This window comes from Colobus angolensis, unplaced genomic scaffold (genome assembly GCF_000951035.1).
Source record: "Colobus angolensis palliatus isolate OR3802 unplaced genomic scaffold, Cang.pa_1.0 Scaffold533, whole genome shotgun sequence".
NCBI lineage: Eukaryota > Metazoa > Chordata > Mammalia > Primates > Cercopithecidae > Colobus > Colobus angolensis.
Window position 1 is genome coordinate 314,605 of NW_012118855.1, and position 24,462 is coordinate 339,066.

At 54.3% G+C, this 24,462-nt stretch overlaps 2 protein-coding genes across 2 annotated transcripts in view; both read right to left on the reverse strand.

Moving 5' to 3' along the window:
• Positions 1-11,009, reverse strand: part of SPTBN5 (spectrin, beta, non-erythrocytic 5) — a 46,225-nt gene extending 35,216 nt beyond the window's left edge. The window contains exons 1-10 of the mRNA XM_011961051.1: positions 10,794-11,009; positions 10,406-10,573; positions 7,607-7,723; positions 5,476-5,633; positions 4,746-4,974; positions 3,265-3,896; positions 1,044-1,182; positions 691-923; positions 283-436; positions 2-168 (exon numbers count right to left, since the gene is read on the reverse strand). Coding sequence (XP_011816441.1) covers positions 2-168; positions 283-436; positions 691-923; positions 1,044-1,182; positions 3,265-3,896; positions 4,746-4,974; positions 5,476-5,633; positions 7,607-7,723; positions 10,406-10,573; positions 10,794-11,009 — 2,213 coding nt within the window. The remainder of the gene's footprint in view (position 1; positions 169-282; positions 437-690; positions 924-1,043; positions 1,183-3,264; positions 3,897-4,745; positions 4,975-5,475; positions 5,634-7,606; positions 7,724-10,405; positions 10,574-10,793) is intronic.
• Positions 11,010-16,828: 5,819 nt separating this feature from the next.
• The window catches only part of EHD4 (EH-domain containing 4), a 55,126-nt gene continuing 47,492 nt past the window's right edge, over positions 16,829-24,462 (reverse strand). Inside the window, exon 5 of the mRNA XM_011961054.1 lies at positions 16,829-18,559. Within this exon, the coding sequence (XP_011816444.1) occupies positions 18,023-18,559 (537 nt within the window). The 3' untranslated portion in view covers positions 16,829-18,022. The remainder of the gene's footprint in view (positions 18,560-24,462) is intronic.

A 24,462-nucleotide genomic window follows, 5' to 3' on the forward strand; every position in this document is an offset into this window, starting at 1 on the left:
GCCCCGCTCCACCATGCGGGTCTGAAGCAGCTGCCACGCGCCCTGCACGGCCTCTGCCCGTTCCCCGGGATCCGGCTGCGTCGGAGGGCTGCGGGCGCTGAGGTCGCGTCCCCTCTGCACGAGATCTACGCACACGGCCTGGTGGCGGTGGACCTCAGCTTCCAGGGCCTAGCGGCGGGCAGAGCAGGGGGCTCAGTGATGGAAGAACAGGGGAGGGCCCGGGGGGCCGAGAGGGAAGGGTGCAGCGCTAGCGACTGGCGGGCGTACACGGGGAGCTGCCACCTTGTGTTTCTGCAGGGTGCCTGCGATCTGGCTGAGATCCCGGCCCAGGACCGCATTCCCCACCCGCTGTCCGCACTCCTTCAGCCAGGCTTCCTCCTCTTCACAGTTGCATAGGAACTCTGCCCGCTGTAGGGTCTGCTCCAGCAGGGCCCGCCTGAGGGACAGTAGGGACCACTGAAGGACATGGGGAGTGGTGGGGCATGGGCAGTGGGGTTCCCCTCCGGCGTTAGACACTCCCCTTAGGATTCTTCTTTTCCCTGGATGACTCAACAGGTGAGACAGAGGCTCTGGAAGTGAGGGTCAGTATGGAGAAAACTGCCAGGCCAGCAGTACTTTAACCTGGGCAGGAGATAATTTGGGTTACAGAAAAGTTTTGGGAAAGGTGGAAGAGTTGGGGCAGTCTCTTACCGGGCCCTGACAAGAGCCACCAGGCTCTGGTGGAGCTGGGCCAGTGTCTTGGCCTTGGCCTGCAGCACCTCCACACTGGTGCCCAGGGAGGAGTCCAGCTCTGCTGTTTGCTGGGCAAGATGGCTCACATGGGCTCCGTGGGCCGAGACTTGAGCCTCCAGCAGGTCATGCCTCTGCAGCAGCTCCACCACTTCTGCCAGCTGCTGCCCACAGGCGGTGGACCTGGCCGGCCCCTGGCCAGAGATGAGTGGTCATTGCAGTGGTCCCAAAGTGCTGGGTCCCTCTGAGCACTGGCACTGGGGAAGTCCCCCCTCCTGCTGTGTTTCCCAAGGGCCTGCTGGTCCAGTGCCCACCTGCAGCTCCTCCAGCTGGTGGGAGGCAGCCTCCACCTCCTGCAGCAGGCTCAGCACAGCCTGCATGTCTGCCACCTGCTTCCTCTGCCTCCGTAGACGCTGAAGGAGCCTCTGCCAGCGCAGGGTAACTTCCTCCTGCCTGGAGGACGTGAGAATAAGGGAGATCTCCTCTGGGTTGGGGCAGGGAAGCTACTTCAGGGTTCCACCTCCTGCAGCAGGCTCAGCACAGCCTGCATGTCTGCCACCTGCTTCCTCTGCCTCCGTAGATGCTGAAGGAGCCTCTGCCAGCGCAGGGTAACTTCCTCCTGCCTGGAGGACGTGAGAATAAGGGAGATCTCCTCTGGGTTGGGGCAGGGAAGCTACTTCAGGGTTCCCGGTCCGTGGTGGGGCTTGGCTGCCCTGGAGGAGTCTGACCTCTGTGGCTGGGGCAAGGCCTATGGACTTTGAGAGCATCCTGGCAGGGGGTGGTAGGGGCACTGTGTCCTATCTTTGGACACATGCAGAGAAGCCAGAAGGAGGCCTGGAAGGATCAGGCTGTCAGGGCCCCCTACCTTGCATGCAGTCCCCATCTCAGTTGATGAAAACTCCATCCTTCCAGGTGTCCAGACTAAAATCTTTTTTTTTTTGAGACAGAATCTGCTCTGTCACCCAAGCTGGAGTGCAGTGGTGCAATCTTGGCTCACTGCAACCTCCACCTCCCAGGTTCAAGTGACTTTCCTGCCTCAGCCACCTGAGTAGCTGGGATTACAGGCATGGGCCACCATGCCTGGCTAATTTTTGTATTTTCAGTAGAGATGAGTTTCACCATGTTGGCCAGGCTGATCTTGAACTCCTGACCTCAGGTGATCTACCTGCCTTGGCCTCCCAAAGTGCTGGGATTGCAGGCGTGAGTCACTGGGCCCGGCCTAACATCTTGATAACTCATTTTCTCACAGGCCACATCTGATCTGTCTGCAAATTCTACTTGGCACTGTCTGCAAAATCTATCCAGAACCTCACCCCTTATCACCACTGCTGCTCCGTCCTGGATTACTGCAATAGCTTTGTAACTGGTGTCTCTGTTTCTGCCTCTGCCCCTTGGATCTATTCCCAACATGACATCCACGTGAGCATCGCAAAACAAAAGTCAGATTGTGTCACTCCTCTGCTCAAGTTCTCCACTAATTTCCCATCTCTGAGTAAAAACCAAATCGTTACTGTACCCTGCAAAGCCAGGCTTGACCTCCATCCCCACCCCTCACCCCTGTGCCCGCCTGACCTCAGTTCCTGCCACTTGTTCACTTTGGCCAACACTGGCCTTCGGGCTATTTTTCAAACCTGCTAGGCATGCGCTCACCTGAAAGGACACTGCATTTGCCGTTTCCTCTGCCTAGAATACTCTGTCTCCCATGTCTGCATGGCCAGCTCCCCACTTCTTTCTGGTCTTTACTTGGAAGTCAACTTCCCAGTGAATCCCCTCTAGCTACTCAACCTTAGCACCTCATATTCCCCTATCCTCTTTATTGTTATTATTATCATTATTATTATTTTTTTTGGAGATGGAGTCTCACTCTGTTGCCCAGGCTGGAGTGCAATGGTGCCATCTCTGTTCATTGCAACCTCTGCCTCCCGGGTTCAAGCGACTCTCCTGCCTCAGCCTCCCGAGTAGCTGGGCTTACAGGTGTGCGCCACCGCGCCTGGCTAATTTTTGTATTTTTTAGTAGAAACGGGGTTTCACTATGTTGGCCAGGCTGTCTTGAGCTCCTGACCTCAGGTCATCCTCCTACTTCGGCCTCCCAAAGTGCTGGGATTACAGGCGTGAGCCACTATGCCCGGCCTCTCCTTTATTATTATTATTTCTTTATTACCACATGCTATGAATTTTTCTTATTTGTCTGTTTTCCTTAGTAGTGTGTAAGTTCATGAGGGAGGGAATTTTTGTTTGTCCTCTTCTCTACTAAATCTCCAGCAGCTAGCACAGTGTGTGGGACATAGTAGACACTCAAATTCTTGTTTAGTGGATGAATCAGAGGCTACCTAGAAAGTGCTTTACCAATAGGGATGAATTACTGATGGTGGACTTGCAAGCATCACTGGGAGATAGATCTTTGTAGAGGGAGCCCTGAACCCATAAATCATCCCTCTCCTCTCTGGCAAAGAATGGGCATATGACATGGAAGGATGGGGGTGTGGTAGGAGAGCCTCAGCCAGTTGTGAGGAGAGTTCATGTGCTAGGGCTCACCTGCGGGCCACATCTGCCCAGCTGTGGTACTGCTCCTGCTGGAGGATGTCTGCAATCTCAGCCAGGGCCTGGAAGCGCCCCTCCTGGGGCAGGATGCCAGCCTCTAGCATGCCCAGCCTCTGGACGGCTGCCTCCACCGTGGCCGGGCTGGCTGGCAGGGCTCTGGCCTGGTCCAGCACCTGCTCTGCATCCTTGAGGAAACTCTCCCGGAGAGCTGCCTTGCGCTGGAAGCGCCGGGCCAGGGTTTCTAGCCGCTCCAGCTGCAGTAGCCTCTGCTGCAGGGCCTGGCTCCTTGCGGCCTCTGCCCATTCCAGCCCTGCCCAGCACTGGGACAGCTCTGCAAGGCCCAGGCCCTCATGAGGCAGGAAGAGCCTGCGGTTCTGGGCTTGGAGTGCCGTCTGTAGCCGAAAGAGCAGGGCCTCTGCAGCCCCTCGCTGCTGCAGCCGGGGTGGCTTCTCCTGGGTGCGGAACACGGTGAATGCTGCCAGTAGCTGCCGCATGGCGGGCAGCGAATCTGGGAAATCCCGCGCCTCCAGCTGCGCCTGCTTCTCTGCGATCCAGCATAGCAGGTCGGCCACCAGCTGCTCGTACTGGGTCTGTAGTGCCTCTGTCTCCTGGAGCTGAAGCAGGATCTGGTGGAGGGTGTAGGAAGGGGTCAGGGTCCTTCTCAGGACAGGCCCTGGAATGGACACTGAGTGCCAGCCAGAGTTCCCCAGGTGAGCTGTAAGCTACTTCTCTGAGCCGAAGATCCTTTGAAGTGGTGGTACCCCCACCCCAGAGAACCGGGTTTGCTTGGATTGCACACTCAGGTCCAGGAGCTTGGGGTCCCTCTCCATGACTAAGGGTGAGGCTATCCTGCCTTCCTCCTCTTGTTTTACCCATTTGGCCTCACTGGTGGGGGTTGAGGCCCTTCAGGCTGCTGTTCTTTTTCTAGACCGCCTTTCCCTTCCCCGCACCCCCTACCCCACAAAGCAGCTCACAGCCCTTGGCCTGTGTCCCCTCCACCCACACCCCCGAACTGAGATACGCACCCTGAGAAGAGCACTTCCAGGCCTCAGCCTCTGCCATCGTGTCCAGAGAGTAAGAAAGCCCCCCAGAAACATGAACTCTGTGTAGCCCCAGCCGGCAGAGCCTCTTCTGTGCCTGTCCTTGCAGAATCCTGGCTCTCTAAGCCTTTTAATCCCATTAGAAGCTTAATAGCCTGAGAGTCCAGGAGAAGGGAGAGGCCCAGGAGGGGCCATTCCTCCCCTGGCTTCCCTTGTATGCCAGACACCATGCTGGGCCCATTACCCGTGCTCCCTGGAACACTCCCAAGGGCCCTCTGTTATCCAGGCATCATCCTCTCCTGTGATAGAGGGTGCACAGTGAAGCTGGGTGACTTGGCCAAGGCCACACAGCTAGTACGTGGCAGGGCAGGCTTCATGCTTAGGCCTGTCTGCCTCTGGAGCCCTTGCTCACCCCACCCCTCCTTTCTCCCTCACCTTAGTGAGTCTCCTCTGGACAGTCTGCCCCTGATGCAGGCGGGAGCAGTAGTGGTAGTAGAGGGAGACATAGGTCATGATGGAGCGCTCATCTGGCTGTGTGGCTGCCACGTCCTCGGGGTCCAGCAGCTGAGCGATGCCCAGCTCCTGCTCAGCCACCAGGAAAGCAAAGGTGAGGTTGTGCAGTGGGCGGTCTGGACGCAGGGAGCTGTAGTCCAACAGGTCTGGCCTGGAAAGAGAGCGAGAAGGGCTTTTCACCAGCAGGAACCTATTGCTTTCCTTTCAGTAGATTCTTAAATGCACTCATGCTCCTATTGGCCATTCACCTCTTCTTGTGAATTCATTTTCCCAATAGTTATCTGAGGCCCTGCTGAAGGAGTAGGACTCTGACAGAGAAAGAGGGTTCATTTGGCACAGGGACCAGGCTGGGGGGCTGGGGGAACCTCCAAAGGGCAGGTGCTGCCAGGGTGAAAAACATGAATAGAATTGAGGGTCACAGGAAGTGCAGAAGACTGGGGTCAAAGGTAAACTTGGCCAATCTCGTGGTATTGTCTAGGGACGGGAAAGGGGCTAACCCAGAGCAGGGACTCAGACATCAGCCCCTTCTACATCTGTGTCCACTTTCCCTCCTTCAAGCCTAGAGATGTGGGACAATGGGCAGGCTGAGGACCCAAACCCAGGCATCGTTGGCCCAGTGGGCGGAGGCCTCCTGATGAGGGTGGGGTCACACCTGTGGGCATGGATGAGGGCATTGAAGCCCAGCCCATCGCTCCAGCTTCGGGAGAAATCGGTAATGTTCACGTTGGTGTAGCTGGCTGTCTTCCGCTGGCACCAGACCAGTAGGGCTTCCTTGGTGGACAGCAGGGCTGCGCTGGCCCCAAACTCCTCCTGGCAGGACAGGGCAGCGGTTCACCATACAAGGACGGGGTGGGGAGGCAGACAGCCTACAGACTGTGGGAGAGGCAGGCTGGCCACAGCCGGATTCTGCTTCTCCCGGCCCGGGGTCAGTGTGACTCTCCTCTCTTTAGAGTATCTGATTTTACCCAATTTCATCCACGGTGAGCAGGGGTTGGGGGTGAGAGCGATGGGCCTTCCAAAGAAGTGGAGCAAGGGAAAGCCATCACTGCAGAGGCACTGGCTTTGCATGACCACAGGTGACCGCACAGCAACAGCTCCCATTTTTTGAGCCCTCTGATGGGTCAGGTGCTGTGCTAACTGACCTCGGGCTCATGGGATTGTGGCTGGGTTTCATGAGACTGGGTCCCGTCACTGCAGGCTTTCTGTGAGCCAGGCCCGATGTTATGGGCTGGAGTGCAGTGGTGCGATCTCGGCTCATTGCAACTTCTACCTCCCGGGTTCAAGCAATTCTCCTGCCTCAGCCTCCCTAGTAACTGGGATGACAGGGACACACCACTATGCCCGGCTAACTTTTTGTATTTTAGTAAAGATGAAGTTTCAGTATGTTGGCCAGGCTGGTCTCAAACTCCTGATCTCAAGTGATCCGCCTGCCTTGGCCTCCCAAAGTGCTGGGATTACAGGTGTGAGCCACCATGCCCAGCCTCACTTCCTGTTTATAAACTCAAAATATCAAGGTTCAGCAGGCTGCACTTCCCCTGCCCTCTGGGCCCCAGAGCTTGGGCAGGAAGGACGTGCATGGTGCCCACATGACGGGGAGTGGAGTCGCAAGGCCCTGGGTCCTAGTGAGGTCAGGCCCCAGTACCCTGCATGGTGGGGCCAGGCTGGCAGACGGAACTAGGAAAATGCTGGGATGGCTTGTGAGGGAGCAGGGCTGGCCTGAGCCCACACACATCTGAGTCAGCAGCAAGCAGGGCCAGAGGGGGCTGCAGACAGGCAGAGACGTGCTGCTCCCAGGGGCCTAGGCTGCAGGGGGCACCTGAAACTGGCCGGGGGCCTGGGGAGGTGAGTATGGCTTCCTGAAAGGGCTTGAGGTCAGTTAGAAATTCATCCGCCCCTTCAACCTTCAAATAGATGCTCAGCCCTGCAGACACACAATTCTCCTGCCCTCCTGCGGCTCAGGCCCTGAGTTTCCAGGCCGTCCTGGACTTGTGCCAGATGTGTGGCTTCTTTTCATGAGCGTTTCATTCTCCAGGTTGACTTTCCTTACCTACTAGAATTGAGTTTTAGGTGGCAGTTTGGAAATCATGAAACTATGAAAAAGGATAAGTATAAGGACTCTTTTTTTTTTTTTTTTTGAGACAGGGTCTCACTCTGTGACCCAGGCTGGAGTGCAGTGGTGCGATCACGGCTCACCACACCCTCGACATCCTGGGCTCAGTGTATCTTCCCACCTGAGCCTCCCGAGAGCTGGGACTACAGGCATGTGCCACAAAGAGTTTATAGTCTTTCTGATCCAGTGCGGGGGAAAGAGGTGGAATGGAGGAAGCGGGGGGCCATGAAAGAAATGCTGTCTTTGGTCTGCAGGGTGCCAGGGACTCTGTAAACCTCCAGAGCTGGGACTCCCTCCACACATTGCATTTCTCCCAGCAGTACATTGTGGTATAATGGAAGTTACAGAGCCTCCGTGCCAAGTGGGGAGCAACACACAGGGGTGAAAGTGGGTGCTGGCAGTGACCATGAACCCTCCCTAGTGAATGACTTGCCCAGACCTGGTTTGAAGCCCATGGCCCTGGCCCTCACTTCAGCATATTACAACGTTACAATATCTCTGGGATCCTGGGTTCTTCACCCATGGTTGAAGAGTGAATATTGACTTTGCAGTTTCCAAGATCTCCTATGGGAATCATAAAAGTTACATGGAACTTCTCAGTCCCCAGGAGTCTGAGGTGAGGCGAGGGCTGGGCTGAGTCACCAGGTGCTGGGTGCTGGGGACTGAGCCATACCTTGTCCAAGGAGATGTGGGAGATCTGGAAACGCAGAATGATGACCCAGATGAGTCCCAGGATGAGTGTCTGGTCTCCATCCACGATGTTCTCTGGCCCGATGAGTGGTATTGGCACCTGTGGGCACAGTTGGCTGGGCTAAGCCATGAAGCCCATGTCCAGAAAGGACTCAGTCACCAAAAGCTTAGGGTGCCAGCTGCGGGATGGGAGGGTCCTGGAATCTATCCTGCCCCAGCCGGGAGGTTCCCTAGGGAGAAGCAGGCAGGGGATAAGTCCAGGAAAGCAAAGGCATCCCGCCTGGTTGGAGCCATGGCCTCAAGCCCACCTGGGTGAAGCCCCAACCTGGTGAACTGGGCTGGGCCCCTAGAGCAGGGGGACTCCCTGTGTGTGGGCTACAGGTAGACCTGGGCCAAAATCAGTGGTTCAGCTACAGGGTTTGGAAATGAGGGGTCATAACCGTCAATGTGTGAGCCCAACAGACAATAGCGACTGTCTGCCTCCATCTCCCAGGGTGTCCTGGGATATCCAGGGGTGGCTGGGTCCCTGGGCTCACACCCAGATCTCAGCCTTCTTCATCTGTTCCAGCTCCAACACGGCCAGCTATAAATCCAGATTCCCAGGCTCCACCCAGTCAGATTGCCTTGGGCCAGAGCCTGAGAATTTGCACTTGAACAACACCTTGGGTGGCTCTTAAGTACACCAACGTTGAGACTCCTCTGCCCTACATCTTGCCACTTGGACAGGGAGGATGGGTGAGTCAAGGGGAGAAGCCCCGCAAGGTCTGGCCCTCAGCTCCCTCTGGCTCCAACTTCCTCTCTGTGGAACCACACAGCTCCAAGCCCATCGGATTCTTGTAGTTACGTGGAATTCTAAGCACAGGACTTCAGGCCTTTGCACGGCCGCGCCTGCTGTCTGAAAGTATCCTCCCAGATATCTGCATGGCTATTCACCTCCCTGCGTTTGACTCTTCACTCAGATGTTGCCTAGCCTGACTTAGGTTATTTAACATAGAAACCTAAAGACTATTTCTCCCACCCAAATACACACTCGATCCCCTTGCCCCGCTCAAGTGAGGATCTTGACTTTGTTTTCTGACGTATCCTAGTGGAGTGGCACACAGCAGGGAATCGATCAGTAAGTACCGAATGGAGAAAGAAAAGGAGTGAGACGTTCCCTAAGACCTGAAGGGCAACTGGCTTCACCCGGCCACTACCAGCCCTGTGGGAGGAGCTGCAGCCCTGGGTGTCTCCCTGGGTAAGCTTTGGTATATCCGGCTGGTCTCTAAAGGATTCCAGCTGGCATGTCAATCACCTTGCCTTAGAGTTGGAGCCTCTGGGGAATGGGGTGTTTGTCTGCTCCTCCCAGCTCCTGAGAGCCCATCCTCCCGACTTCCTATTGAGCGATGTCACGCTGGTGACTTAAACTCACCGTGCTGGGGGTATTAACGCCACAGGATCAGCGAATACAGCACACTGGAGCTTTTATTTTCCCCAGAGAATCATTTGTTAAACATTTGCCAGCACACCGCTGATCTGGGTTCAATGAACCTGTCTCCCATTGAAGCCAGATGCCTCGAGGTGGGGGTCTGGGCTTTGCTTAGTGTAGCCCAGTGTCTGCATAGAATGCCCAGGGCATGGGAGCGTCTCCATAAGTGAGTGCATCCCTCATTCTGCCACACATTCCCTGTGTGTTTGCAGCAACTCCCTCGTCCTTTCCAGACCACAGTTGCCTCCTATGTGTATGGAGACAAGGATGTCACCCTCATAGGTATCAGTGACATGCTGTATATTAAAGCTTAGGGAGAGCTGCAATGCCTCTGACAAAGGCTATGGAACTTACACCCTTCCCAGGTTCCTGGAGGGGAGGTGACTGGCTCACAGGGTCATTGTCCCTGGATCAGCTAGGGCCCAGCATTCTGCAGCCAGCAGAGTTCTGCTCTCGCACCTGCTCAGGACAGCAGTCGCTCCCCTTCCCTTTGCTTGGGTTTCTCCCCTCCCTGGCTTTCCTCCCACACACCAGTTCCCCAGGAGGCTGGACAGAAGCTCCACTCCAGGACATAGTGATGGAAATGCACAGTCAGGCTCCATCCAGCCAAGCCCAGCTCAGTGACTTCACAGCCTCCAGGGACAGCCACCTCCAGGAGCCCTTGGTCTTCATGTTTCCCGGTTCCCAATGATCCCTTTGCTCCACCCCACCCCTGCACAGGCCCCTCACCCTGGCCATGAGGGTCCCTCTGTCCCTCGAGCTCCGGCTTCCTTTTAGCAGCCATCTCCTTGACCTGTCCCTTTCTTTCAGGTAACTCTGGCTCCCCGCATTTGCTGAGGCCTCCTCCCTCCTTCTCCACTTCCCCACCTGCCGTCTTAGTGTCCGAGTCTCTTCCCTCTGTTTCCCACTCGATGCCAGCCCACCGTGGCCCCACATCTGGGCTCTGTTGGCTGGTTAACCATCGATCTTGCCTGGTAAATAATTCAGGGCCTCTGTTTTCTCATCTGTGAAATGAAAAGCCTAAGATTCTTTCGGCCTAGAATCCTGTGAGTCTCTCTTATGAGAGAGTGACATTTTCTACCCCAGTAGGGATATGGATTGCTCCTGCCGGGCCAGCTGGGTGCTCTCCAGGTCAGGGGTGCTGTGCAAGGAGGGCTTGGCTTCTGCTCCTGTGTCCCAGCCGCTCACCCTGTACTCAGGCCCCAGCTCCTCTGCTCTGCCCTGTGACCTGGCCCAGGAAAGGTGACCCAAGCGTTCAGCCTGTCCCAGCTGCCTGCCCCAGCACCATCCCAGACCCCTTTCCCTGGGGCCCACCTTGGCCCTGAGGAAGGCCAGGGCTCGGCTGCTGTTCTCCAGGAAGTGCACGCGCAGGCGGCCCCGGCTGGGGGGTGGCAGGGCCTCCCCTGAGATAAGCTCCAGCAGCCGCAGGAGGTGGATGCCATCAGCCAGCTCTGTGTACAGGTTCCGGATCTTGATGCCCACCTGGGGAGGGGACAGCGGCAGGTATGGGGTCAGCCCAGCCTCACCTGTCCTCCCATCCTGGGACCTGAGAGGTGCGACCCAGAGCAGCTGCCTTGGAAGAAGGAGCTCTGGCCTCAGCTTGGCCTCAGGCAGATGACCCCACAACTCACCCCCGAGGGCCACTGGCCAGAGCTGGGGGCATGGTACGGGTGGGCTGTGGGTCATAGCTGGCTATACTCACCTGGCCGCACTGGAAGACGTTGTTGATCCACTTGGTGAAAGTCTTCTCCTGCATCTGCATGTGCCGGGCCTGCAGCTTGCGAATGTGGCCCGTCTCATACTGAGAGTCCATGGTGAGACTTGGACTGGGCGGGACCTGGAGGTTCGTGCTGGGCCTCCTGCTGCAGCGCCCTGCAGCTCTGAGGAGCTCCCGGGGACTGTGGGGCTGACCAGCCATCAGGCCTGCAGCCCTTTGGGGACAAGGAACTGCTGGACAGCCCCCTAAACCTGGAGGGCATGCAGGTTAGGGGATGATGTGAATGGAGATGGCCCTTCTGCCATGGGCCTGGGGTCCTGCCTTGCCAGACTGTCCTCACATTTCATGGCAGTTGCAGCTTGGAGACCAGCCAGGTAAGGGCCAGTGCTTCTGACCCCCTGTGCTTGAATGTCCCAGGGTCCCCTTTGCCCCACCCCACCTTCCAGATTCTTCTTTTCAGAGCCCCTGCTGCCAGGTCCCTCTACTGCAGTGACTGAAGCAGGTGGAAGGAAGACAGGAAACTGCTTACCTTGGTGATGCCTGGGTCCTGTGGAGGCGACCCTGCTGGATGGATGGAGATGGCAGACAGCAGGGGCTGTGCAGGGAGGAAGAGGGACATCAGGAGAGGCCGAGGCTGGAGTGCGACTGCACCACAGCCCTCCCCTTGAGCCAGCGTGCTGGGTGACGGCACACAGGCGACATTGTCCTCCCACCTGCCACAGGGCGTGGCCCAGACTGGGAGGGGGTGGCGCAAGAATGCTCCAGGGCCATTGCCAGATGATCTCCTCCTTCATCATCCTCCCTTCCCCGCCAGCAACTTCCCCAACTCCAGGTGGGGGTCCTGGCTCCCAGGACGCAGAGGCCCTTGGGGTGGTCCCGCCACCCCGGGTTGGAGCTCTGTGGGGGTGCTGCAGTTTGCGTAGGAGACACCAAAGGGCAGAGCCTCTGTGGGAAGCCTGTGGATGCACTTCCCACTCTGAGGCTGCCCTCTGGACCCTCGTGGGGCCTCTCTGTGAGCACCCAGGGCGGGGGGCACCCAGGGCGAGGGGCACCCAGGGCGAGGGGCACCCAGGGTGAGGGTATGAGGGCGCGTCCTGGGCCATGGTCTTCTCATTCACCCCCAGGAAACGGCCCATAGACTGAAGGCCTCACACACCCTGTGCTTGGCTTTCTAGGCCCTGCCAGAGGTGTAGCCTGCCGAGCCTGGGGCTGAAGGGTAGGCTCCCCGGAGGAAGGGGCGACCTGGAACTGCTAGGGCTGTGGATTCTCCTCCAAAATGAGAGACATGGTGTTAACTTGGCTCCACAGAGCTGGCCGTGACCCAGGGCTCGGAGGCAGGGGTGCACAGGGAGCTGGTGGGCGTCTATCCCTTCCTCCCCGAGCAGCCTGGACTGCGTGCCAGAGCGAAGGCAGGTTCTAGTTCTGGTGGTCTCACTCGCCTGTGGCTGAACTCAGGGTAGCAGTGTGGGCTGGGGTGCATGTTTGTGGGTGTCTCCCAGTAGCCCCAGAGCCTCTGAAGCGACAGCCCACTCCTCAGGGAGGCGCTCCTGGCAGCCACAGCCCGCAGTAGGACAGCAGCTGAGCCCGTCCTGGAGAGCTGGGCTAGGGAGTCACACCCGAACCGCCGGGGTCCACTGCAGACAGTCAGGGGTGACGCTGAGAGGTGCCGTGGTCTCGGGTGGGGTGCAGCTCCCTGCGTCTCAGAGACGCTTTCTCTCCTGCTGTCCTCTCCCTGCCAGGCCCCTCCTGCACCGGCTGGCTTCCAGACACCCTGCGCTCCTTCCTTGCTTTCAGCAGTTGCAGTGGTGGTCCTCCCGTGCACCCCTCTTCTGCCCTCACTGCCCCGTGGGTCCTTGTCACTGACCCCCTAACTCGGCAGCCTAGGCACCACCACCCCGCACCTTTCCACAGTGCAGCTCTGCTCACGCCTGTGAAGCCTCCCACGGCCTGGGAAGGAAACTCAGACTTGCCAGAGCTTGCCTCAGCTAGGACTTTGAAGCCCGCCAGGTTACCTAACCAGGCTAGTCTGCCCGCCTCACTCTGGGTGCTCTCCATGGGCCACTCACCATTTCCTGAGCAAGACCAGAGCTCTCCTGCCCCAAGGCTGGACTTCAGCTGTTCTTTCAGCTTCGAACGTCCCTTCCCACACTCCATCACCCACATTCAGCTATCCTGTCTGACACAGTTAAAATCCTGTTTCTTCTAGGAAGAACCTCATCCCACCTGCTTACCCTACGGAGACTAGCTTGTTCCTTCTCCTAGTAAGACCCTCAACCCATGGAGTCCTGGGTGATGTTGTGAGCGCGGGAGGACAGACTGAACTGCATGGTGCTTCGCACATAGACCTCAACAGAGACTGGAATTTTGAAGTTGTTGGCGGGGGCTATGGACTGCTTTTCTTCCTTTCTAACTCAACGGCAGCTAAAGCCACTGCACACAATGCAAGGACTGGCTCCTGTTTGACCATGTCTGATTGCAGCCCCTGGTGAAATGAGAATCCTGTGAGTTGGAGCAAAGTTTGGATTATTTATGTGGCAAGTAACCAAAATCTCAAGTGAAACTGGTTTAAACAATATATTTTTATTATTTATTTACTTATTTATTTATCTATATTTAATTCTTTTTTAGAGACAGGGTCTTCTTATGTTGCCTAGGCTGGTCTTGAACTCCTGGCCTCAACGATCTTCCCACTTCAGCCTCCCAAGTTGCTGGGATTATAGGTGTGAGCCACCATGCCTGGCTTAAACAGTATAAAGGGAATGCATTGGCCCACACAGTGGAAAAAATAAAATCTAGTAGGAATAGGACTTCAGGTGAAGTTTGATCCAGCAGCTCAAATGTCACCACAGGCCTGGATTCCTCTAGCCTTTCTCAAGGGCTCTTTCATTTTCATGTTCCACAAGGTGGCTTCTGCCAGGCTGACCTCCCTACCCTGACCCCAGCAGCTCTGGACACCCCTCTCAATGCCATTTATATTGTTGCATCAATAGGCTCATTTCTATGTACTGCAAGGTTCAGAGAAGAGATAATCTCTCTCCCAAGAGTTGTAACAGAAGTCTGGGGGTCCTGGCTCTCATCAGCTTGAACAGGCCCACATGTCCACTCCCGAACCAGTATTTGTGACCAGGGGGATGTGGTCTATCTCATCCAAACCTCACTTGAAGTGAGGGTGGGAGGAGGGGTACTCTGCAAGGACTCTAGGTCTGGACCACCAAAAAGGTAGATGGGTTGGTGGGAAAAGCCAGATGCCTACTACGGTAGTGGGCGGGCGGAGGGCACACTGGCGAGGTGCGGCAAGAGGCGGGGCAGTGCTGGCCAGGCAGGGGCTCCTCCCTAGCACGACTGGAGAAAGGACTCCTGTGAAGCGGCCGCCTCCACGAGTCCCCGCTGTCCTGGCTTCCAACCACTCTGAGGTGGGGCTTTTGTCTGCGGACCTGGCCTCTGCTGCCTACCCTCTTCTGCCCCCACCCGATGGGGCTGCTTTCCTTCTGAAGCAGCCACATTTTGGGTTTCTCTCCACAGGAAGAGTTGGGGGTCACGGGCACACCCTCTCCCTAACTCTTCTCCCTCAGTTCAACCTGGATCCAGGGATCCACACTCTGCTCCGAGAGGCCAGCACGCAGCCACTGGAAAATGAGCCAGTGGGAGAGGCAGCTCCATGTGTATTGATCAGCAGACTGTGTCTTTTTGTTTGAAACTTCTAAGTAAGATTACAAAAAGAAAAACAATGGAAGCATCGTGTATTAACTGCATTGGTTAACCAACATTTGGAATCCAATACACTCTTGTATTAGGCCCGCATTTACCTGAGTAAACTCAGTAGTTTTCTGTCCTAAGCATGCTCGCCTGCTACATCCCATGGAGGAAATAAACAGCGAAACACTTTCCTCATCTTGAAGGCAATCGTCTCAGGCATCCTCCAGGCATAATGAAGGAGGGTGAGCAAGGGTGCGAGGGGGAAAGGTCCAGGCCGCAGCTGTGACTCCCGCGGGTGAACCACAGCCCCAAATCCAAAGACTCTCTTGCCACATCATGACAAGTGTTCAAAAGAGAACCAGGTCCAGCCCTGGAGAAATGAAACCAAAAGCCAACTGAAAGAATGACCCTCCCCGCAAAAAGCGACCCTGCCCGCAGGCCATCCAGGTACAGTGAGTTCGGAAAAGAACCGACAGATGCTGCTGGGCCGGTGCAGGAGGTAGAAGCAGCAGTGGGAGGGTGTTGTGTGCCGCCCCTCCCTGGGAGCTGGGGAGATTCCCAAGTCTTAGTGCAGTGTTTTACAAATGGGGTCAGGAGACCCTCACTGGCAGGCTGACAACCCGGAAGCAGACTGTGGGAGCAATAGGCTGGAGTTTTCATTTTCCCTTTAAACTCAAGACCAGAAGGCTTGTGTTATGCGATACCATATGCTGTGTAGAAAACAGGGCCTCAGCTTCTTAGATGTTGTAGTTCTAGAGTTTAGGTACTTCCACCCTCCCTCCTGTACATAAACACTCTGGGGAAGGGGTTCTTTGCAAATTGGGGTGGTGCAGGAAGGGCAACAGTGGCGGGGAGCAGGCCCCAGGGTCGGCCCTGCTGCCCTGCCGTGTGGGGTGGGGAGACCGCTGGTGGTGTGGACACATTCACAGAACTTTGTACTGGTCCTGGGAAGATACGAGTCCTCACTTGGTCACCATCCCTAATATTTTCTAGTGTTTTCTTTTCCAGTCAACTTTTCATGATGAGTGACTTCATGTAAGAGGATATTAAGAAAAGTGGCCACATGATTTCCCCCCCTTTTTTTTTCTTTCTCTCCAAGAACATTACCAGGTGCCAGCAGGGAAAGGACCCCGCTGCCTGACGTCTCTCCCACCTGAGGGCGCAGAGGTAGGGAGATCACAGTGCCTGAGAGGCTTCCCTCCACGGAGAAATCGGAGACCTCAACCTGCTGCCCTCTAAAGAAGCTTTCTGTATCCAGACAAAACTTACATACGTACACGTTGTTTTAAAACGACATACTCATGTGACATACATGTATATAAATTCATGTTTATATATGACAATTGAGCAGAGTTAAAGAACAAGATAATTCTGGATGGAAAAATCAGCTTGCCTGGGCATCTCTAAGCCTTTGGTCAAGTGAATTCCCTCTTCCCTTCCTCAGTTTACCCTTTGGTGACCTCCACTGTGGTTGCAGACTTCAGGTAGTCCTCACGCATTTACAGAACTGCCTGCTTAGATTACAGCACTTTGGGAGGCTGAGGCGGGTGGATCACGCATGTGGTCAGGAGATCAAGACCATATTGACCAACATGGTAAAAACCTGTCTCTATTAAAATACAAAAATTAGCTACGCATGGTGGCGCGTGCCTGTTTCCCAGCTACTTGGGAGGCTGAGACAGGGAAATCGCTTGAACCTGGGAGGTGGAGGTTGCAGTGAACCGAGATCGTGCCACTGCACTCCAGCCTGGTGACAGAGTGAGACTCCGTCTCAAAATAAAAATAAAAATAATAAAATGATAAATGGTTCTTTTCTATGCATCTAACGAATTTAAGTGCTTGTTAAGACTAAAAACCACGTTATGCATTTCCTTCTCTTAAAACTAAATTATGTAGAAAGTAAGCTAGGGAGTGTGAGGGTGGGCATCTGGATATAAATGCTTCTCCCAAATCAAGATTTTCTCTTCAATCTGTGCCTTTGACCCTGTCACCAAAGGCAGGTGACAGAAAAAAAAATTATGTGACTTTTGGAAGACTCAGTGGGACGGTTCTGACTTCATTCACTTCTGGTGCCAGCAGAGCCCCATACCATGTGGCCACTGCTGTTTTGTGTCTCTTCCTGCATAAATAATGGTGGATGGCACCTACCTCCCCAAGCTGGTGCCCACGGAGGGGGAGGCACCTCCACCTGACGTAGTTGTCTGAGCAGCGGTCCAGAGAGGTCTACTCAGGGGATTTGGGGAGAGCACACTCTGGGGCCAAAATACAGGTATGTGCCCGAATCCCGCCTCATGACGGGCATTCATGATACGAACCACACAGCCTTTAAAGAAAAGCTTTTATACGAAAGGTTCCATTCTGTTTCTGTATAAAGGGCTTTTATCCTGTAAGGAAAAAAAAAACCCCTAAACGTAATAAATGCCTGTTTTCTACAAAATCAATGTCTAACTCTGGGTGGACTGATCTCTTCTCAACAGCCCAGGGCAGGGCTGGTCCCTCATTCACCTGTCTCCACAGGGCCGAGGACACTGCACACACTAGGACAGGATTTGGCTGAATTTAAATCCTGCCACCCACCAAGGAGACTTGGGGACATTTACTGGTTGAGGGCCACACTAAACAATCACTGCAGAGAACCACCTCTTTTCCTTACTGTAGTTTAAGTATGATAAGTGGGTTTTGCGATTACTTATTGGAAAAACTAGTAAGAAAAGCTCATCTTCAGGCTTCAGTGTGATTTGACGTGCAAACGGGAAGTTTTGCCAGGGGTTAATAAAGACTGTGAGTTCCAAATTCCTAGCCGAATATGGCTTTGCTGGAAAGCCCCCTGGAGGGGAGGCTGGGAGGGCTGACCAGGTGGTCATCGGGGCACTGGGACGGACGCACGCTGGGGCCTGGCTGCCTGCTCTGCTGGAGACTGCAGAATGGATGGGGGATCCACAGTGCAGCCCCCTTCCAAACCCAGGAGGCATCTGTCGCCTTCTCTTTGGTAGACAGTCTGGAGACAGCAGAAACCCTCTGTTCTGTTTTTTGCCGCTCTAAATATAGCAGAAAACAAAATACAATAAATAAGATAACCTTTGCTGCCTCCTGGTGCCCCCTGAGCGACAGACAGCTGCTCCAGAGTCGTTCATGAGAACAAACAGCGCAGGCAGCCTGAAGACCCAGCTGCTCCGCCTAAGCCCCGGCTCACTTCCTGTGGTTCCCGGGACGCACCAGGCCCATCCCCGTGCGTGCTCCAGGCAGATTCTGAGGACTCTTTGGACAATTTCTCTTTCTTCTCAACCATTCAATCTCTTAATCCACCCTCCTACCCCCAATATTTTCACAGAAATGAAGGGAATTTTGGAGGTGAAAGAAGTCATCTAGTTTCCAGTGTCCACCCTCCCCATTCTATAGATGGGGAAACTGAGGCATAGAGCGGGCAGTGCCTTGCCCAAGGTCCTTCGGTGAGTCAGTGGCGGAGCAGGCCTGAGGCCCAGGTCCTCCAGTTCCCGCCCCGTTCTGCGGCCCGCCCCTCAGTCGGCCTTGGGCAGGGACTTCCTGTGCGAGGGTGGCACGAGGTGGGGGGGCAGGCTGCTGGGCAGCTCGTAGCCGTCGAGCTTGATCTTGATGAGGTGCTTGGCCAGTGCGAACTCCTCCTCGTCCAGCATGCCATCGCAGTCGCAGTCGGCCAGCTTCCAGATCTTGCCCAGGACGCTGTTGGGCAGCTTGGAGGTCACCATCTCCTTCTTGGCATTGACACCCGATATCTTGCCATTGACGGGCGACAGAGTGTAGAAGAGCTCGTCGTAGACGGGCTTGTCTTTGGCCACGACCCACTCCTCCTCGTCGGCGCCCTCCTTGGCGCCCTCCCCGTAGCCCTGGTTGAAGGGGCCCTCCGTGGTGCCGTCGAAGGCGCCGCCCTGCACCAGCTGCGTGGGCGTGCTTATCTCCTCCTGGCTGATGAGGTTCATGAGGGGTGAGATCTTGTTGCTCAGCATGTTGTCCACTGCCTCGATCAGCTTGGGCTTCAGCGAGTGGAATTTGGTGAAGTCGTAGTTCTCAAGCTGTTCCTGCAGAAGGACAAACCACAGATGGGTTACATGCGGTCTCTTCAGGGGGAAACAGCTGGGGGCCGTTGGAGGGAGACTAATTCTGCCCCGGGCAGACGCTCACCGCGCACTACTCAGGAGTGCATTCTTTGGGAGCTTCCCACATCCAAATGTACCAGATATAGGAGTGGTTTTTTTTGGAACAAGAAACAAGTGTTTTCCTACGGCAGCCAATCTCCGCTGGTGGCCGCACGAGTGACAGCAACCTCCGAGGACTCTGAGAACCCTTCTTTCACCTGCCTTTTAAAAATGCTCTAGAGTTAGTATTCTATTTCTCAAGGGATTTCACACTTCAGCCACACACTTCAGCCGATCTTCACAGCAATCCTGGGAGGAAGGAGGGGCAGGCATTTAGAACCCCATTTTCCAGAGAGCTGGCAGAGGCAAAGCAGAGTCCCCGTCTCCTGGCTCTTCACTAATGCTCTCTGCGCTGGAACACAGAGCTGTGACAGAAGGACTGTATTTACGTAAAACAATGAATTAAACACCTTGTTTTTGGAGCACCTAAAAAATGTAGTTTAGGGCACCTTCTCAGTGGCTCTAACTCTCATGAATGAGGTGAGGGGTCTACTCAACAGGAATCCTGTAGGACCAGCCCCACCAAACACGGCCTGACCAGGAGCACCCACACTATGCCAGGAGGGTATCGAGGCAGGGCCATGGAGACCTTGCGCATACAAAATAATCATCATGGATCCACTGTCATCTCAAAAATATGGACAAGTAAGCAAAAGCTGGAACTTGTAAGAGCAGGGAGTAGGGCTGGGGAGCCCGAGAGAGTAAGTGTAGCCAGTAGGCCTGAGTATCACTGGCCAGGTCAGGACAGGTCTTAGCTCCACCTGTTGAGCAAGGCAGCCGGTCAGCCCACAGAGCAGCAGAAGCACAGGCCCTAGAGGGGGCCTGGGAAACACGGCTGCCCACCCAGGCTGGGGCAGACCACAGGATGCCACAGAGGCTCTGTGGAACGGCACTGTAGAAAATGACCTTCCTACCTTGGTTCTCCTTGGTTACTCCATCCATCCGTCCATCCATCCACCTGTCCAATCAACCCTCCATCTAACCATCCATCCATTCAACCAACCCTCCATCCATCCATTCAGCCAACAATTCATCCATCCACCCACCTGCCCAACTTTTATTTATCATTTACTCTGCACCAGCCCCTGTTCTGGGGCTTGAGGATATAGAATAAATATGAAAAGCCATAGTTCCTGCTTTAGATGAGCTTATGTTGTAATGGAGGAAGGACACTCCAATTGTTTAAAAAAGGACCTGACATAACACAGTGAAAAGGATAACACGAAATTAGTAAGTCATTAGAAAGAAAAAAGCCAAGTCATTAAAAGGGAGAGCGGCCAGGCTCGGTGGTTCACGCCTGTAATCCCAGCACTTTGGGAGGCCAAGGTGGGAGGACTGCTTGTGCCCAGGAGTTCAAGACCAGCCTGGGCATGAGACCTATATATACATGTGAGGGAGAGGAAGGGAATAATAACATCAGATGGCTGAGGTTAAGGAAAACTACTGCCTGGATATGGAGAAGAGCTCAGTTGCCCAGGGGGACCCCTGGGGACCCTCACTGTCTGAGAGAAAACACTTGTTTATTGCAAGAGACAAACTTTCTGTGGCCCTGAACTATGAGAGTTACCTAGAGCTTTACATGAGGAGCTTCAAAGATCTGATGAAAAATGTCTTCAACAGTAGTTTTATCAAATAAATGCAGAAATGTTCCAGGTATGGTAGGTTTTATGTGTGAAGTATTTCTGTATGTACAGTTCTAGAGGGGGCCAAAAGAGAGGCCACGCAGGTGTGCCGTTTTCTGGAGATGAGGCAAGGAGATTTGCAAGGAAAAGTCAGACCTTGCTGTTTTGGACAGAAGCAATGTGACACGCTGCTAGGGAAAAACAAAACAAAAAACAAAACAACAAACTTGGTGTTATCATAAATATGCTTTCTGACTGAGAAACTGAGAAAAAACTGGTAAGCAAAACTAAAAATTTTAAATAATTTATAATATCATCATCTGGCAAAAATCTCTGCTAGCATATCCGGGCATGCATTTCTAGCCATTAACACATACACACAGACACACACATGCATGCACATACACACACACACACACTGAAACAATAATACTATACTGTTAACAATATGTCATATATTTCTGTGGTATTAATTTTGACATAACCTTTCTCTTAACAGCTACAGAATATTGAACTTAGACTGCAGAGCTGGGCCATTCTTCATTTACCCTGTCCCCTGTAGCTGGACACACAGGTTGTTTCCAATAGAGAATCAAAATCATGGTCTCTAGGGTGGCAGGGCAGGAATTCTGGGCTGACATGTGGAAGGGGATTCCTGGGTGGTAGACGGTGGGGGACAGAGCTGAGAAATATCAGCTAAACGGGCTGACATTTCTCTAGGGAAGGGACTCTGACATTCTTCTCAGATAGCAACGTCAGCAGCCATCGAATCGTGCAAACCCAGCGTGTGGCCCCTGCTCAGCTCAGAGCAGTGGGTACTGCAGGCCGAGTCTCTCAAACGCGGTCACTAGCATTCACTCCTGACATCAGCACCAAACAATGCGGCCTGCACTTCGGGCTCCTACCACCAACGTCTCAGTCAGCCGAGGAGATGGAAAAGAGAAAGCTAAGCAGGTGGAGGAGCAGGCATCCCCCACAAAAATCCCAGCGCTGCTGGCTCAACGAGTTTGGATTCCCCGGGTGCGTGAACACCTACCCCATTTCCTTAAGAATGAGCCTGTGCTCGGAGCGCACACAGAGCCCCTGTGTCTGGCCCAGCAGATAAAGGAGGGGGACGCCTGCCCAAACTTCCCACCAGCCTGCAGGGGCCGTGGATTCCGACTGCAGAGCTCTGGAAAACTGGCAGGGGGAGTGGCCGCATATTTGCAGGGTGGACAGGAGGCAGCAGTTATTTCCGTCCTGGGAGGCAGGCAGGAAATAAACTCTCCATTCTCATCCCTGTGGTCCCCCCCAGGCTTGACTGGGGACCGCGGGGGCACCAGTTAAACCATCATCATATCACTCCTGACATCAGCACCAAACCATCATCATCCCTGCCCTCTGCCGGGGTGAGTCCCAAACAGTTCTTACTGGGATGAATACACACTGGCGAACTTAAAGGTATTTGCGCATCGACAGTTGTATCCACTGAGCTAGGATCCTGGAATTGCTCCCTCTCAAGAGGCAAAGGTCAGTTCCCAGCCCCGTCTCCGGTAGTGCTGTCCCTTGCTCATTAATTGGCAACATTCACCAGAAGAGTTTTCAAATCCACCAGAGGGTCTGAGCAGACGGGGCTGACTCTGCTGCCCTCTGCTGTTGAAACACTGCCAACTCATGAGCTGAGGGGTCCAAATTCTCCTTCCAGTCGAAGGATCAGAGTCAGCAGTCACGGTGGCCCTTCTGGTGCTCATCTCGTCCTGCAGTATTGACACTGTGCTGTCAGTCACGGTCCCTCCCCAGAGTGTGCCAGGCACGCACCGGCAGCCACACAGGTGGGTTGCAGGGCCTGTCCCAGCACAGGGAAGAGCCTTCAAAATACATGCTCCTCTCACTGCTACAGCTAAGAGTCACTCTGACCAGCTGGCTCCATGAGAGAACAGGGAGAATAGCAACCTAAACTGGCATCAGCAAACTCTCTGCGTGACCCTGATATGTGCAAAGATCACAATATGGTCACTTCTACGCGTATGCCCCCTCTCTGTCAAGGCGTATGTTGTAGAGGATGCTAGACTTTAACAGTCTCAGGGATGGGAGAGGCCCTAATCCACGTATGTGCCCCTCAGAGCTTCCGGTGACAGCAAGCTAGCTTGCAGTATCAGGTGTCACTGAGCATTCCTGGCAGGCTCCATGCTGCCTTATTCCTCGGGATTCTCTGAAGGAATCGGGTGGTGTGACTGGACCTCAGCTTACTTCCCAAGGAGGCCTCTTCCTGCAGCTTCCAGGGCTTGGCACTGGGAACCCCTGGTCTATAAGCCCTGTGGGAATCGAGGCTGGGTCAGAGCCTGAGAGCCTGCTGTGATATGGCCTTACACTAACTTACTAATTCATTTGGCATGTGTTAACTGAGCACTCACTACATCCTAGATGCTGGGGATATGGCAGTGAACAGGGCATGGGTCATTAACCTCATGGAGCCACAGACTTATGTGGGAGAGAGATACTAAATATCAGATATCAGATAATCCAATTACATGGAAGCACAACGGTGCTCATATTGTAAGAAGAAACGTGTCCTGACAATAGGGTTGCTGTCAATTATTTTTACCCCTATTTGTTCATATTTTTCTGTATTTTGAGACAGGTCTCTTCTGTCACCCAGGCTAGAGTGCAGTGGCGCAATCATGGCTCACTGCAGCCTTGACCTCCTGGGCTTGAGCCATCCTCCCACCTCAGCCTCCCAAGTGGCTGGGATCACAGGCATGAACCAACCACACCTGGCTAATTTTAAAATATTTTAATGGATACAGGGTCCTATTATGTTGCCCAGGTTGTTCTCCAACCCCTGGACTCAAGTGATCCTCCCATTTCAGCCTCCCAAAGTGCTGGGATTACAGGTATAAGCCACCATGTCTAGCCCCATTTGCTCATTTTTTTTTTTTTTTTTTTTTTCTGATTTATTCCAGGGGCCTAGAACAGTGATAGCAGCAGGAGGCAGACAAATGCCGAGGCAGATAGGGGCGGGTCTCCAGTGAAACCCTATCTTCAAGCCAAAGGCATTTTAAAGTCTGCAGGCCAAGCTACAAGTCAAATCCACAGACCAGACTGAGAACCTGTCTTCCCATTTGGCTGCTTTTCTTTGATTGATCCCTACCCTTCACCTATTTTACATATACTTACCCTTCTCTAATTGTTTTTACACTGTCATGCCCACCTTTGACTGGTGGCTTTGTTTTAACCTTTTTTGTATACTCACAAATCAATCAGCAGGCACTCCCCTAACCTGTGCCTATAAAAACCCCAGACTCAGCCACACTGGGGAGATGACCTGACTTCAGGAGAGATGACCCAATCTTGCCATCCCCTCTTCACTGAGAGCTGTTTTGTTGCTCAATAAAATCCTCCACCCTCATCACCCTTCAATTGTCAGCACGACCTCATTCTTCTTGGATGTGGGACAAGAGCTTGGGACCCACCAAATGCAGATACCCAGAAAGGCTGTAACACTGGCCCTCCACCCTCACTGGTGGAGGGTAGCCATGCCACTCAACAGAAGCACTGGGTGAGGCCGAGCTGGTCCAGAGCCATGGGCCAGAGCAGGGCAAGAGGGTGACTGAGCTGCTAACATTATGCAGAACTAAAAGAGCTAATTAGCATACTGTAACACCCCCTCTGGGGCTTTGGGGTTGCAGGCATCCCTGCCTGGGCACTGCCACATTCCCCTTGGGGTGACACACCTGGTCTGGCTGCAGACCCTGCACAGAGCCTGCTTCTATGTCAGCACTTGGAGTGGCCAGCTGGATCCTGCACTTGCTTGCTCACCCACCTTCAGTGGTGCTAAGGTACTAGGCATAGACCTGACTCCAGGTGATTCTCAGCAAAGGCTCGGCCCTCCTTGTACCCTCCATCTCAGTGGGCCATGGCTGCTCCTGAGATCATGCTTTCCTTGTTGCCTTCCCCTAGCTCAGAGGACCCTGGGTGTCTTCTGACCTGGCCATCCCAGGCTAGCTTTGTCATGAGTAGCTCTGGTCCCAGAGTCTGCTCCCTACGTTATTGGGCTCACAGGGGACCAGCAGGAGAGGCCTGGCAAGGGAGGAATCTGCAGAGCCCCAGGGCTCAAGAGCAGTGTCTCCCCGCGGGAGGCACTGTAGCAACTTCAGGAAGCAAGAGTGACAGAGTTTCTCTTTC